At 46.6% G+C, this 12368-nt stretch overlaps 1 protein-coding gene across 2 annotated transcripts in view; it reads right to left on the bottom strand.

The window, feature by feature from the left end:
* Positions 1 to 154: 154 nt before the first annotated feature.
* PLEKHB2 (pleckstrin homology domain containing B2) overlaps positions 155 to 12368 on the bottom strand; it is a 101704-nt gene continuing 89490 nt past the window's right edge. For both annotated transcript variants that reach the window (XM_075340922.1, XM_075340920.1), the window contains exons 4-8: positions 12042 to 12144; positions 10615 to 10654; positions 10026 to 10106; positions 7676 to 7781; positions 155 to 4844 (exon numbers count right to left, since the gene is read on the bottom strand). In XM_075340922.1, the coding sequence (XP_075197037.1) occupies positions 4717 to 4844; positions 7676 to 7781; positions 10026 to 10106; positions 10615 to 10654; positions 12042 to 12144 (458 nt within the window). In that variant the 3' untranslated portion in view covers positions 155 to 4716. The remainder of the gene's footprint in view (positions 4845 to 7675; positions 7782 to 10025; positions 10107 to 10614; positions 10655 to 12041; positions 12145 to 12368) is intronic.

The raw sequence follows: 12368 nt of genomic DNA, 5'->3' as shown, positions 1-12368 counted from the left end.
CGCGAGAAACAGCAGCAATATCAGAATGTTTCGATTAGTGGTTGTCAGGAATGAAAAAAAAACCCTGCATTGAAACATGATTATTTGCCAACATAATATACAAACATTGTGCATAGTATACTTTTTAAACAAAATGAGCTATTAGGAAGATGTATGTAATGAATAGTATTTATTTTTATGTATACGTACAATATGGTGCAAAGCAGGAAAAGCAAAATATATGACCCCTCCCATTTCAATTTATTTGTATTATCAACCTTGTCTATATACTCGTATGTAACACAATATATTCCTGATAGCTGGATCAGAATGACAGAGTTACAATAAGTGAAGCCACTTTACATATTACATCTAGGAATCTCCATTCCCTGTAATCCATTTATGACAGCCTGTATTCTGGATGTAGAACACATGTGAATATAGGGCATTGTGATCTATGTGCACTTCACAGAATACGGGCTGCTGTAATGGCACCTGCTGAGCTGCAGCGACAAGCAGGAACTCTGATGCCATTTCTAAGGGGTGCTTCACACACAGCGAGCTCACTGCCGAGATCGCTGCTGAGTCACGCTTTTTGTGACGCAGCAGTGACCTCATTAGCGATCTCGCTGTGTGTGACACTGAGCAGCGATCTGGCCCCTGCTGCGAGATCGCTGCTCGTTACACACAGCCCTGGTTCGTTTTCTTCAAAGCCGCTCTCCTGCTGTGACACACAGATCGCTGTGTGTGACAGCAAGAGAGCGACAAATGAAGCGAGCAGGGAGCAGGAGCCGGCGTCTGACAGCTGAGGTAAGCTGTATCCAAGATAAACATCGGGTAACCAAGGTGGTTACCCGATATTTACCTTAGTTACCAGCCTCTGCAGCTCTCACGCTGCCTGTGCTGCCGGCTCCGGCTCTCTGCACATGTAGCTGCTGTACACATCGGGTTAATTAACCCGATGTGTACAGCAGCTAGGAGAGCAAGGAGCCAGCGCTGAGCAGTGTGCGCGGCTCCCTGCTCTCTGCACATGTAGCTGCATTACACATCGGGTTAATTAACCCGATGTGTACTGTAGCTAGGAGAGCAAGGAGCCAGCGCTCAGTGTGCGCGGCTCCCTGCTCCCTGCTCACACTGGTAACTAATGTAAACATCGGGTAACCATACCCGATGTTTACCTTAGTTACCAGTCTCCGCAGCTTCCAGACGGCGGCTCCGTGCAAGAGCAGCGTCGCTTGCACGTCGCTGCTGGCTGGGGGCTGTTCACTGGTCGCTGGTGAGATCTGCCTGTTTGACAGCTCACCAGCGACCATGTAGCGATGCAGCAGCGATCCTGACCAGGTCAGATCGCTGGTCGGATCGCTGCTGCATCGCTAAGTGTGAAGGTACCCTAACACTGTTCTCTATTAGGGCGCTTTCACACTTGCGTTGAACGGCATCCGTTGCTATCCACCGCCTTTGGAATGCGTTGGAATCCGTTACAAGGCATAATGAATGTCTATGGTGCTGGATTCCGTCGCCATGTGTTTGGCGACGGATTCCAGTGCAGGATTACGTCATGTTCTACTGAGCATGCTCAGTATGTCCAGCAGAACGTTCAAAATCGTTTAAAAGCACTCCTGGTCTCTCTCTGTCTCTCGGTCTCTCTCTGTCGGTCGGTCTCTCTCGGTCTCTATCTCTCTGTCGGTCTATCTCTCTCTCTGTCGGTCTGTCTCTCCCTCTCTCCCCCTCTCTCATACTCACCGATCACTGGCGCGGCGCTGCATGGCTGTCACACTTCTCTGGCTAGTTCCGGCCGCTCATTATTCCATCTAGTATTCACTGCTTTCCCCCCACGCTCAGTAACAGCTGTCTCACTGCAACTAATCACAGCCGCTGGTGGGCGGGTCTATATCGTGCAGTACAATAAATAAATAAATAAATAAATAATTTTAAAAAAACGGCGTGCGGTCCTTCCTAATTTTGATACCAGCCAAGGTAAAGTCACACGGCTGAAGGCTGGTATTCTCAGGATGGGGAGCCCCACGTTATGGGGAGCCCCCCAGCCTAACAATATCAGCCAGCAGCCGCCCGGAATTGACGCGTCCATTAGATGCGACAGTCCCGGGACTCTACCCAGCTCATCCCGAATTGCCCTAGTGCGGTGGCAATTGAGGTAATAAGGAGTTAATAGCAGACCATAGCTACCACTAAGTCCTAGGTCAATCATGGCAGGCGTCTATGAGACACCCACAATGATTAACCTGTAAGTGAAAGTAAATAAACACATACACCCAAAGAAATACTTTATTTGGAATAAAAGATAAAAAAACACCCTCTTTCACCACTTTATTAATCCCCAAATACCCCTCCAGGTCAGGCATAATCCACACGAGGTCCCGCGACGCATCCAGCTCTGCTACATGAGGCTGACAGGACCAGCCGTAAAACACCGTTGCTTTCTGTCAGCTCCAGGCAGCAACTGAAGTGATTCGCGCTGTCAGCGGGGACGTCACTGAGGTAATGTGTGCGGTGATGATGGGAGCGGTAGTGCCGGTGTGTATGAGGTAATGATGGGTGCGGTAGTGCCGGGGTGTGTGCAGTGATGATGGGTGCGGTAGTGCCAGTATGTGTGCAGTGATGATGAGTGCAGTAGTGCCTGCGTGTGTGCGGTAATGATGATGAGTGCAGTAGTGCCGAGGTGTGTCCAGTGATGATGATGAGTGCGGTAGTGCCGGGGTGTGTGCAGTGATGATGAGTGCGGTAGTGCCGGGGTGTGTGCGGTGATGATGAGTGCGGTAGTGCCGGGGTGTGTGCGGTGATGATGATGAGTGCGGTAGTGCCGGGGTGTGTGCGGTGATGATGATGAGTGCGGTAGTGCCGGGGTGTGTGCGGTGATGATGATGAGTGCGGTAGTGCCGGGGTGTGTGCGGTGATGATGATGAGTGCGGTATTGCCGGTGTGTGTGCGGTGATGATGATGAGTGCGGTAGTGGCGGGGTGTGTGCGGTGATGATGAGTGCGGTAGTGCCGGGGTGTGTGCGGTGATGATGATGAGTGCGGTAGTGCCGGGGTGTGTGCAGTGATGATGATGAGTGCGGTAGTGTCGGGGAGTGTGCGGTGATGATGATGAGTGCGGTAGTGTCGGGGTATGTGCGGTGATGATGATGAGTGCGGTAGTGTCGGGGTATGTGCGGTGATTATGATGAGTGCAGTAGTGCCTGCGTGTGTGCGGTAATGATGATGAGTACAGTAGTGCCGGGGTGTGTGCGGTGATGATGATGAGTGCAGTAGTGCCGGGGTGTGTGCAGTGATGAAGATGAGTGCGGTAGTGTCGGGGTATGTGCGGTGATTATGATGAGTGCGGTAGTGCCGGGGTGTGTGCAGTGATGATGGGCGCTCTCTCTCGGCTTAACACAACACGTTATTTCACAGGAATCCGTTGCCTTTATATCACACTATTTACAACTCATCCGTCACATGCGTTACACAACGCATTGTGACGGATGCTGTTCAACGCAAGTGTGAAAGCAGCCTTATAAGAACAGCTACTGCTTATAAAGTGTAATGCATTTCACCAAAATAAGATGATAAATATCACCTGGGCTAAGTACAATAATTTTCTTATAGTAACAATTGGATCCAGACCTCGAATAGCTATCATTTCTAGAGTTCAGAGTTGTCAGATAAGTACTTGACTGTGTGATATTTATTACATATGCAGCTTTAGAAGTCAACATATGTCAGTCAACCTTCTATTATCAATCACAGATGTGGCACCATAAGGGTCAGGACTAGAGATGGGTGAACTAGCAGAGGTTCAGGTCACAAAAAACACAAAGTCTGGTTTGGGACCTGACTTGAACATGAGCACAGACACCAAACCCCATATAAGTCTAAGGGGACCAGAATATGTGGGCTGTAAAGTGGTGTTAGTAAGGGCTAGGGGGCTGTAAAGCAAGAGAATTATACTTAGCAAGCGGCTGTAACACTGCTTCCGAGTCTGCTCATTAAACCTCATGCATATTCACAGCTTCCCCCACCCACCCTCTGTGACAGCAAATGTCATTGGTTGCAAAGTTTAAAAATAAATAAATAATTGGGAAAAAAAAAATGACATAGGGTCCCCCATATATTAATACCCAGCACAGATAAAGCACACGGCTACACAGGCTGCAGCTGCATATCAAAATACAAAAGACCCCACGTAGCTTTTTTTAAATTATTTAAATAAATAATTTAAATAACAGCATGCGGTGCCCCCCAATTTTGATACCTAGCCAATATAAATCAGACAGCTAGGGGCTGTAGTCTCAGGCTGGGAGGCCCATGGTTACTAGGCCCTCTGCAGCCTCATAGCAGCCCGCAGTCGCCCCATATTTGTCACATCCATTAAATCCATAGGTTTAACAAAAAAAGAAAACTTTTTACACAAATGTTTCTTATCAGATGACACATTCATTTTCCGAGTGTTACCGCAGGAAACTTAACCCCTCAGTCTACTGTGCCATAAGTGCTAAACATGTATCGCCACTTTAAACGAAAAGTCACAATACAAACTGCAAATATTAAACTATCTATGATACAAAAAACATCATTTTCTTTGCTGTTTTTATGACATGAAATATGTTGACCTTTGAAAAGCTGGGACAACATGGAGTTACCAGAGCTAGTACATTAGCCATTCTGTACAAATACACTACTGCAAACAATACTATAGAAATGTTAATAAATTAAAGCTTTGAGATGAATATTGTGTCTAAAACCCCCAGAAGAGAGACCCGAGAGCCATCCCGGTAGCGGCTCCAGCCAACATTCCCATAGCCAGGTCCCCGTCATTGTCGTAGTATCTCTCTCGGATGATGATGTGATTAGTATTTCCTGGTCCTGGATGGAAATCAAAGAAAAAGTGGGTGAAAGACATGGCATACAGAATAACAGAAATTTAGAAAAAAAGTTTTTCCTAGCCTCCATATGCCATCGGTTTTTTTTCACAGCAGCAACAATGAACAATCATTTACAGTGTACTCTGCTACAGAATGGTAATGTATCTGTAAAAAACGAACCCATTGTCTTGCATTTGTGAGTCTTGCATTTTTTTTCCTCACGCCGAATACAGGTGACAAAAAAAATAGCACTAACTCAGTGAATAGGGATGAGCGAACCTGAAGTTCGGTGTTCAGTAGGAACATTGGCTTTTCTAAGAAAACAGAGTTCGGCGAGCGGGTGCTTTACGTGTGCAAACCACTCATGAGAGCATCACTGTTGTAACCCCTACACCGGCGTTCCCGCATGGTCCTGTCCCCGTCCCCCAGCAGGGACGTCGGCTTACTTACCTGACTGTTTCTCCTGCTGTGGTCGCTCCGTTCCGTTCCGTGCTGTCTCCAAGAGGCTGCATACTCAATGTAGGCTTCCTGGCTCTGTCCTAGGGGCTCGCGCGTGGCCACGCCGCTTTCTTAAAGGGCCAGCGTACCCTTAACATGGAAGTATCTCTTCTCTTAGGTCAGCTGAGAGGCTGCAGCTATTTAAAGGTACTTCCTCCCCTTAGGAAGTGCCTGGGCAACGAGTCTTACACATTGCTAGTTCTCAGGTCCCCTAGCACTGTACTGCTGCTGCTGTATTATGCTAGTTCTGCTGCTGGCATATGTTTGTGTTTCAGTGTACTGCTGCTGTTATCCCTAACCTGCCGCTGCTGCTACAAGCTGCCACGCCGGCTGCCAAACACCATACTCGCTGCCACAAAGTATCATCACCACCTGCTGCTGCCACATGCATCCATCCCGGTTGAAACCTAGACACTTGCTGCTTCTATTATTGCTCTCTAGAGACTATTGCTCCCGTACCCCTGGGGCCAGCCATCGCAGCACCAGTCTTTCAGAGTGGCACCCGGTCTCACCTGCAGCATACCACCCTCACCATTAGAGGCTATGGTGAAAACCTAGTATGGTTGCACAGTCAAACCCCTCTGGGCTTTCTGTGTCCCATGGCCCAGTGAGTTCGCTAAAATCCCTGCTCTCCTGCCAAGCATAACAGCTATGCTCAGGTATGCTCGGTGCTCAGCCCAGTGCGAGCCATTTGCAGTGTTTGAACTGCACTTACTGGTGGTAACAACAGATCCCATGTACTGTGTACAAAATAAAAAAAATTGGAAAAATCTCCCCCACTTGCTCCCGGAAGTGATCTGTTTATGGCTGGCTGCATGTGGGCAAAGACCCGAACTGTCCAATTAGCGACTACAAATGAAGTTCAGGTCAAGTCTGGGTCCAGAACAGAACTTTGAAAAAGTTCAACTGGACCATCAGAACCCGAACTTCCATGGGTCCGCTCATCTCTGTCTGTGAATAACATTGGTTGGTGATCCCTAAGTCTGACACTTTAACTATCCCAGGATGTTTAGCCAAACAAAAAGCCTCTGTTCCAGCCAATCATCACCCTTCTCTGCACTGGTGAGGGGTAAGAACCGCAAAGCAGCCGTCTGCAGATATCTGTCTTTTCCTTTTGAGCAAAGCCATGGTTAAACTGATTTTTAACCCCTTCCAGAAGTGTCCTCCAAAAATTTTTGAAGTGTGTCACGATTTTCTGAGACCCGTAATGTTTTAATTTTTTTATCGATGGCGCAATGTGATGGCTTATTTTTGCGGGAGGAGACTTTTTATTTGATAGAATTTTGGCATAGATAGGACGCTTTGATCGCTTCTTACAGCATTTTTTGTGGGATTGCAGTGAAAAAGATAATATAATTTTGGCGTTCTTTCATTTTTATTCTTTTACGGCGTTTACAGATTGGTGTAATTATATTTTATATTTTCGTGTTTTGAATGCGTCAATACCACATATTTAAAAAAAAATATTGACTTCATTTTCAATGAGGGTGATTTAAACTTTTATGTTTCTTTTTATTTTTTTCATAAATTTTTTTCTTTTCACTGTACTTGTTAGTCCTCTTAGCAGACTATTGGCTGATCGCTTATTCTATATCCAGCAATACCACAGCATAGTTGCACATAGTGAAAATCAGGGACTCCTTTGAAGCCCGGCCATAGGTAGAGGGAGCTTCGGTATGACAAGCATGGACATATTCAGCAGACTCCCGGCTGTCATACCAACACATTGGCGACTGTGATCATGTTACGGTCACGCCGATAGACGCATAGAATGATGTGTCCCCATGCCAGCATGCTGATAATGCCACTGTTAGAGTTTGACAGCAATATTTACCAGGTTAACAATGGCGGACAAAGCTTGTCACCCGTGATTGTTAGTGGCAGGTCCAGGCTGTAACACACAGCCATCACCTGCCGAGTATGGGGCAAACTCATTCCATGGGTCCACTCCATACACCTACCTTTGACATGTGCCGTACATATATAGCGATGTCATAAAGGGGTTAAAGTCATGTAGCAAAACTCCATAAAGTATTGGACCTTTACTTATTAAGTAACTACCATGAAGGGGTGATACAAAAGAAGTAGCTATTAACTGATTAGCTTTATATTGCCTCAGAGAACGGCATTGGTCTTGCCTTCAATAATACCAAGATCCTGGCAAGAGCTTGACCATCCCCATTGAAATCAACAGGGTTTGTGAGCATCCATTTGGATCAGCCGGAAAAAGTAATTCTTGGTCCATGGGAATTTGCTCTGTAACATGTAATTTTACTGCATCTGTTCCATAAATAAAAATTTGACTACAAAAATGAAAAATAGCTTTTTACTCACCTTGTGGGGGATATGGGTAAGAAGCATATGCCTGTCCATCCCTGGTATAGATGACTTGGGATCCCTGGACTGGATAGCCCCCAGGATACTGGTCATATCCGTATGGCTGGTAATGACAATACAAGATCAGGCTCACTACTAGACAAGGAAAAGGAAGCGCTTTATAGAAATTACACTCAGTATTAGACTGCTAGTTCATGAGTCCTTATGACACAGTGAGTGGCTGATTCGTGACAGGAGATTTATGGTGATGGAAAACAGTCCCCTTTATGAACAGCGATACTCGGCACTCAAATGGTGTGAAGATAAATTCAAAACTGTCTTTGCAATCCAAGATTACAGATGTTTCAGTCACAATTAGACCTTCATCAAGAGTCATCTGTGAGAGGAGTGCTGTATTATGGCATCCACTGCTTACTAAGGTGTGTTCCTCTCACAGATGTCTCCTGGCATCTATACTGATGAAGGTCTAATTTTGACCGAAACGTCTATAATCTTGCATTGCAAATACAATTTTGAATTTATCTTCACATCATTTGACTGCCGAGTATCATTGACTTCATATTACGGTTTTGCATCCGACTTGCGCACCGCCACCTGTAGACATGCCATGGTTCCTTTTAACCGTTATGAACATTGTCTGGGAGGCTGTGGTCGGCACTTCCAAAAAGTTGATCGTCAATAGATTAACAAACTGACAAACATCATTAATGGATGGCTTATGACTGTTATTGAATAAAAGAGCGGATATATTGGTCACTGACATTGTCCATTAAAAGGAATCTGTCACTTGTTTTTTACTACGGCATCTGATAGTATGACGCCCTGGCAAAACCAGGTAGTCACAGTTAGGCCCCTGCATAACACCTTCCCTCATTAGGCAACACACAACTGACCTGAAACCCTAGTCACCCCCCCTTAGGGAAAGATAGACACACCAGTGGGCGTGACCAGGCGGTTTGAACACGCCCTCCCAGGGGTCTAGACGGCCCGGGGCGGGAAAGCAAGTAGATAAGTCTGAGTCTGAGAAGTCTGAAGTTCGGTTTGGATAGGAGTGTAGGCTGGAGCTAAGTGTAGCTCCAGCAGGAGAGTCCAGATTGAACGGTTCCAGGGTAGGAGCCCTGGTGGTCTCCGTCAGCAGGAGATGGGAAGACGGCTCGGCAGAACCGAGGTGGCCTGGGACAGGGTTGTAGCCCGCCGGTACCGACACGGGGAACTGACCCGGAAACCGTAGCACAAAGGGGGGTACTCGGACCCTGAAGCCAGGACCAGAATCAAGTGGCACTGGTTAATTAACCGATTGAGGTCAGGACTAGAGGTCGTGTCCCACCCAAAGTCCCTCACAGAAGACAACAGCCCACCGATTAGGGATAAGAGGTCACCGCCTGGGCCCATAGATCCCACGGGCCAGCGACTGCGGGCACGGCTCCTTACGCCACATCCAGCCGGGAGCAGACTCTTGAGTTCCACACTAGGAAAGTCCACCTTACACAAAGAAGTGCAGGAAAAGGATAGAGACCACCAGCCGGGTGGGGGACCCGCAACGCAACCGGCTGCAACACCGGCCACCACCACCTTGGTTTACCAGAGACTTGTGTGTTTTACTAACAGTGAGTACACCAGCACCCCCCCCCTGCGGTCGCCATAACCTGCACTGAGCAACCGGGTCCCGGGGCCACCATCCCTACCCACGGAGGGGTTAACAACTTGCTGCACAACATCTCCCCCGGGTGCCCCATAACAGCAGCGGTGGTGTCCCACCTCACCACACACCGTGGGTGGCGTCACGAACTTACTACGGCCTAGCCCATACATCTACGTCCCCCCATTTATTCGGCGTGTCCGCGAGACCCCCGGGTCCGGAAACCCTCGAGCCACAACCCCTGAAGGCCCGGATCCGAGCAGCGACGGCTGCTGGCACGGGGGCGGCACAATAGCAGCATAATATAAGAAAATAGACCAATTCTAGCAATGTATCCCTTTAGTTTACTGGGTGCAGCAGTTGTTCTTGGACGTAGCATGTAGCAGTGCTCAGAAAGCGAACCCCTCTCATTCCACAGATTTGTATGTACATTCTATACTGACAAGCAGATGCTTTTCAGAGGAGGGTGCATGTCGGAAAACTGCTCATTAGCCATGTAGTCTGGGCCGTGATTACCTTATCTCCAAGTGAAAAAAAGTTTATTCTGTGGAAACAACAGCACACAGCCTAATAAGTTACACATCCCTGAATTCAGTGTTTTAACCTCTACCTCCACGCTGTCCTCAGATTACATAAAACCTGCTGACAGATTCCCTTTTAGAGTCGCTTGCCACTCTATGTGTAACATTTAAAGTTTTGGTGACTTACCGGAGGTGCATCAAACTGACTGTATGGTGGGAGAGGACCGAGCACGCCATCGTCGTAGAGCAGGGGCTGAGGCAGAATGTGCTGTATCAGAAGAAAAGATCATATGATTAGTATACCCAGATATCACTTGCTATCATTGAGAGTCTCTAGCATCAGCTCTATAACTTGGTTCCCTATTATCTACCCGATTCTTCCTAAACAAAAACTCCCGACATTAGATTATTAATTGATTATTATTATTGCACAAATGTGTTCCACAATGCTGCACGGATTGTAATGTCTCACATCAGTCTCTTACCATACTGTGCTATCTCCTGCATAGGGAGGTGATATATTTCATTTTAATCATGTCTGTGTTGATAATGAGACTGCTGAGAAGTCTTCTGTGCAGAACAGGAAGTATGAGCTTAATATTAGGCCTAGAGGCCAGTGAGAAAATTGCAAGTTTTGTTTTAATTCAAAAAGTGAAATTGAAAGCGGATAGGTCACAGATTTCAGGAATTGCTTTGAACTGTCTGTGACAACCTCTAACCCTGCCATTCACAGAAATGATTGTAGCATCAAATCGCAAGGGTGTTACAATACATACAGTTTTAGTCTTGGCATCTCGGAGAGCGGTTTCCCAGGCTCTGGAAAACAAACACAAAATGTACTATTTCTATTGTTAAAGCCCCATTCCAGTAATTGTTTTTATTTTCACCTTTGTTATTAATCATAAAGGGGTGAGTGAAGAGAAGGTTGTAATGTATTTACTAGTTGCCTTGTTCTCACAGATTCCGGGCCGGTCTAATGCAGCACCACGTGCATATGCAGATTAAAATTAGGGCAATCTGGTTACCAACTAGGGCCCAAAGCTCTGGGGCAACCCAGAGTCAGATTGCCATTTTCATAATATTTTTTGTGCCACTGGCAGCACTTATTGCCAGGAGGGAGCGTTCCTGCTGCTCCACTGCTGGCAATAGAGAGATGCAAAGAGTAGCTGCAAGCAGTAGCAGCAAGCAGGAAACCATTCTTAGCTTCCTGCCCATTGCCTTCTCTATGGCTCAGCTGGCGCAATGATGTAATCGCACCAGCTGCACAATTCAGCATGTATGCAGCAGCAAGAAGAAGAAGAAGGAAGAAGAGCCACAGAGAATTGCCAGTAGAACCAAGTTATTTACCAGTAAATGAACTGCAGGGTGGGTGGGAGAGAGAGCACAGTGTATTATGATGAGTTGGGAGAGTGTTAAAGAGAACAAAATAAATTGGGGGAGGGGTATGTAATTATAATGAATTGGGGTGGGAGGTGGAAGAAAGCAAACAACGTATCATAATGATTTGGGAGGGTGTTAAAGAGTAGAGCGAACCTGAGGCTCGATGTTTGGGTCTGGAAACCAACTACCAAAAAACAAAGTTCGAGTTTAACACCCTGGTAACGCTGGTAACCAAGGTAAATATCGGGTAACCAAGCAAAGTCTTTGCTTGGTTACCTGATGTGTACCTTGGTTACCAGCATCCGTAGAAGCCGGCTCCCTGCACATTCAGATCGTTGCTCTCTCGCTGTCAAACACAGCGATCTGTGCTTCACAGCGGGAGAGCAACGACCAAAAAATGGTCCAGGACATTCAGCAATGACCGGCGACCTCACAGCAGGGGCCAGGTCGTTGCTGGATGTCACACAGAGCGACATCGCTAGCAAGATTGCTGATGCGTCACAAAAAACGTGACTCCGCAGCGATGTTGCTAGCGATATCGCTTAGTGAGATGTGGCCTTTAATGGCAGATAGGTCCGGGTTGTGGGTTTCTAGTTGTGCGGCATGGGATAACTTGGTCTGTGCTGGAGCCATTAGGGTGCTGTGCAGCAAGGGATACTAGTCTGTACAGGCACCAGCAGGGTGCAGGTGCGGCAGCTGTGAGATAGGCTTTACTTCACTATCAATCGCGTAGGATTACATACGTGCATAACAATAGTATTCTCTAATCATTATAATTAATATTATTATAAATTATTGAACATTGGAATAAGGAGATACATACAAGCAGTCGTCCACACTTTCTGCAATAAGGTTTATGACTTTTCCTTCATGGCAAATAATCTGCAGGCAGCAGTCCTTTGATTTTCCCTCTGGTAAGTGTACATCTGGAGTATAGAACAAAGGTGTAAGCATAATTAAATCAAGAAAATATAAAATTATATACATGATCAAACGTGAGTGGTCCCTGCAGCAATAGGGAATAACCATTTACTCAGAAAAATAATACAAGCAATGTCCTGTCTAGACATTTTACCAGTGATTTCCCAGATAAGGTTAGGTATTGGGGAAAGGCACAAATGACTATACAACAGCCATCAGGTGGAACCTC

Source organism: Anomaloglossus baeobatrachus, chromosome 3 (genome assembly GCF_048569485.1).
Source record: "Anomaloglossus baeobatrachus isolate aAnoBae1 chromosome 3, aAnoBae1.hap1, whole genome shotgun sequence".
In the NCBI taxonomy this organism is placed as follows: Eukaryota; Metazoa; Chordata; class Amphibia; order Anura; family Aromobatidae; genus Anomaloglossus; species Anomaloglossus baeobatrachus.
This window is presented reverse-complemented; position numbering and strand designations above follow the sequence as displayed.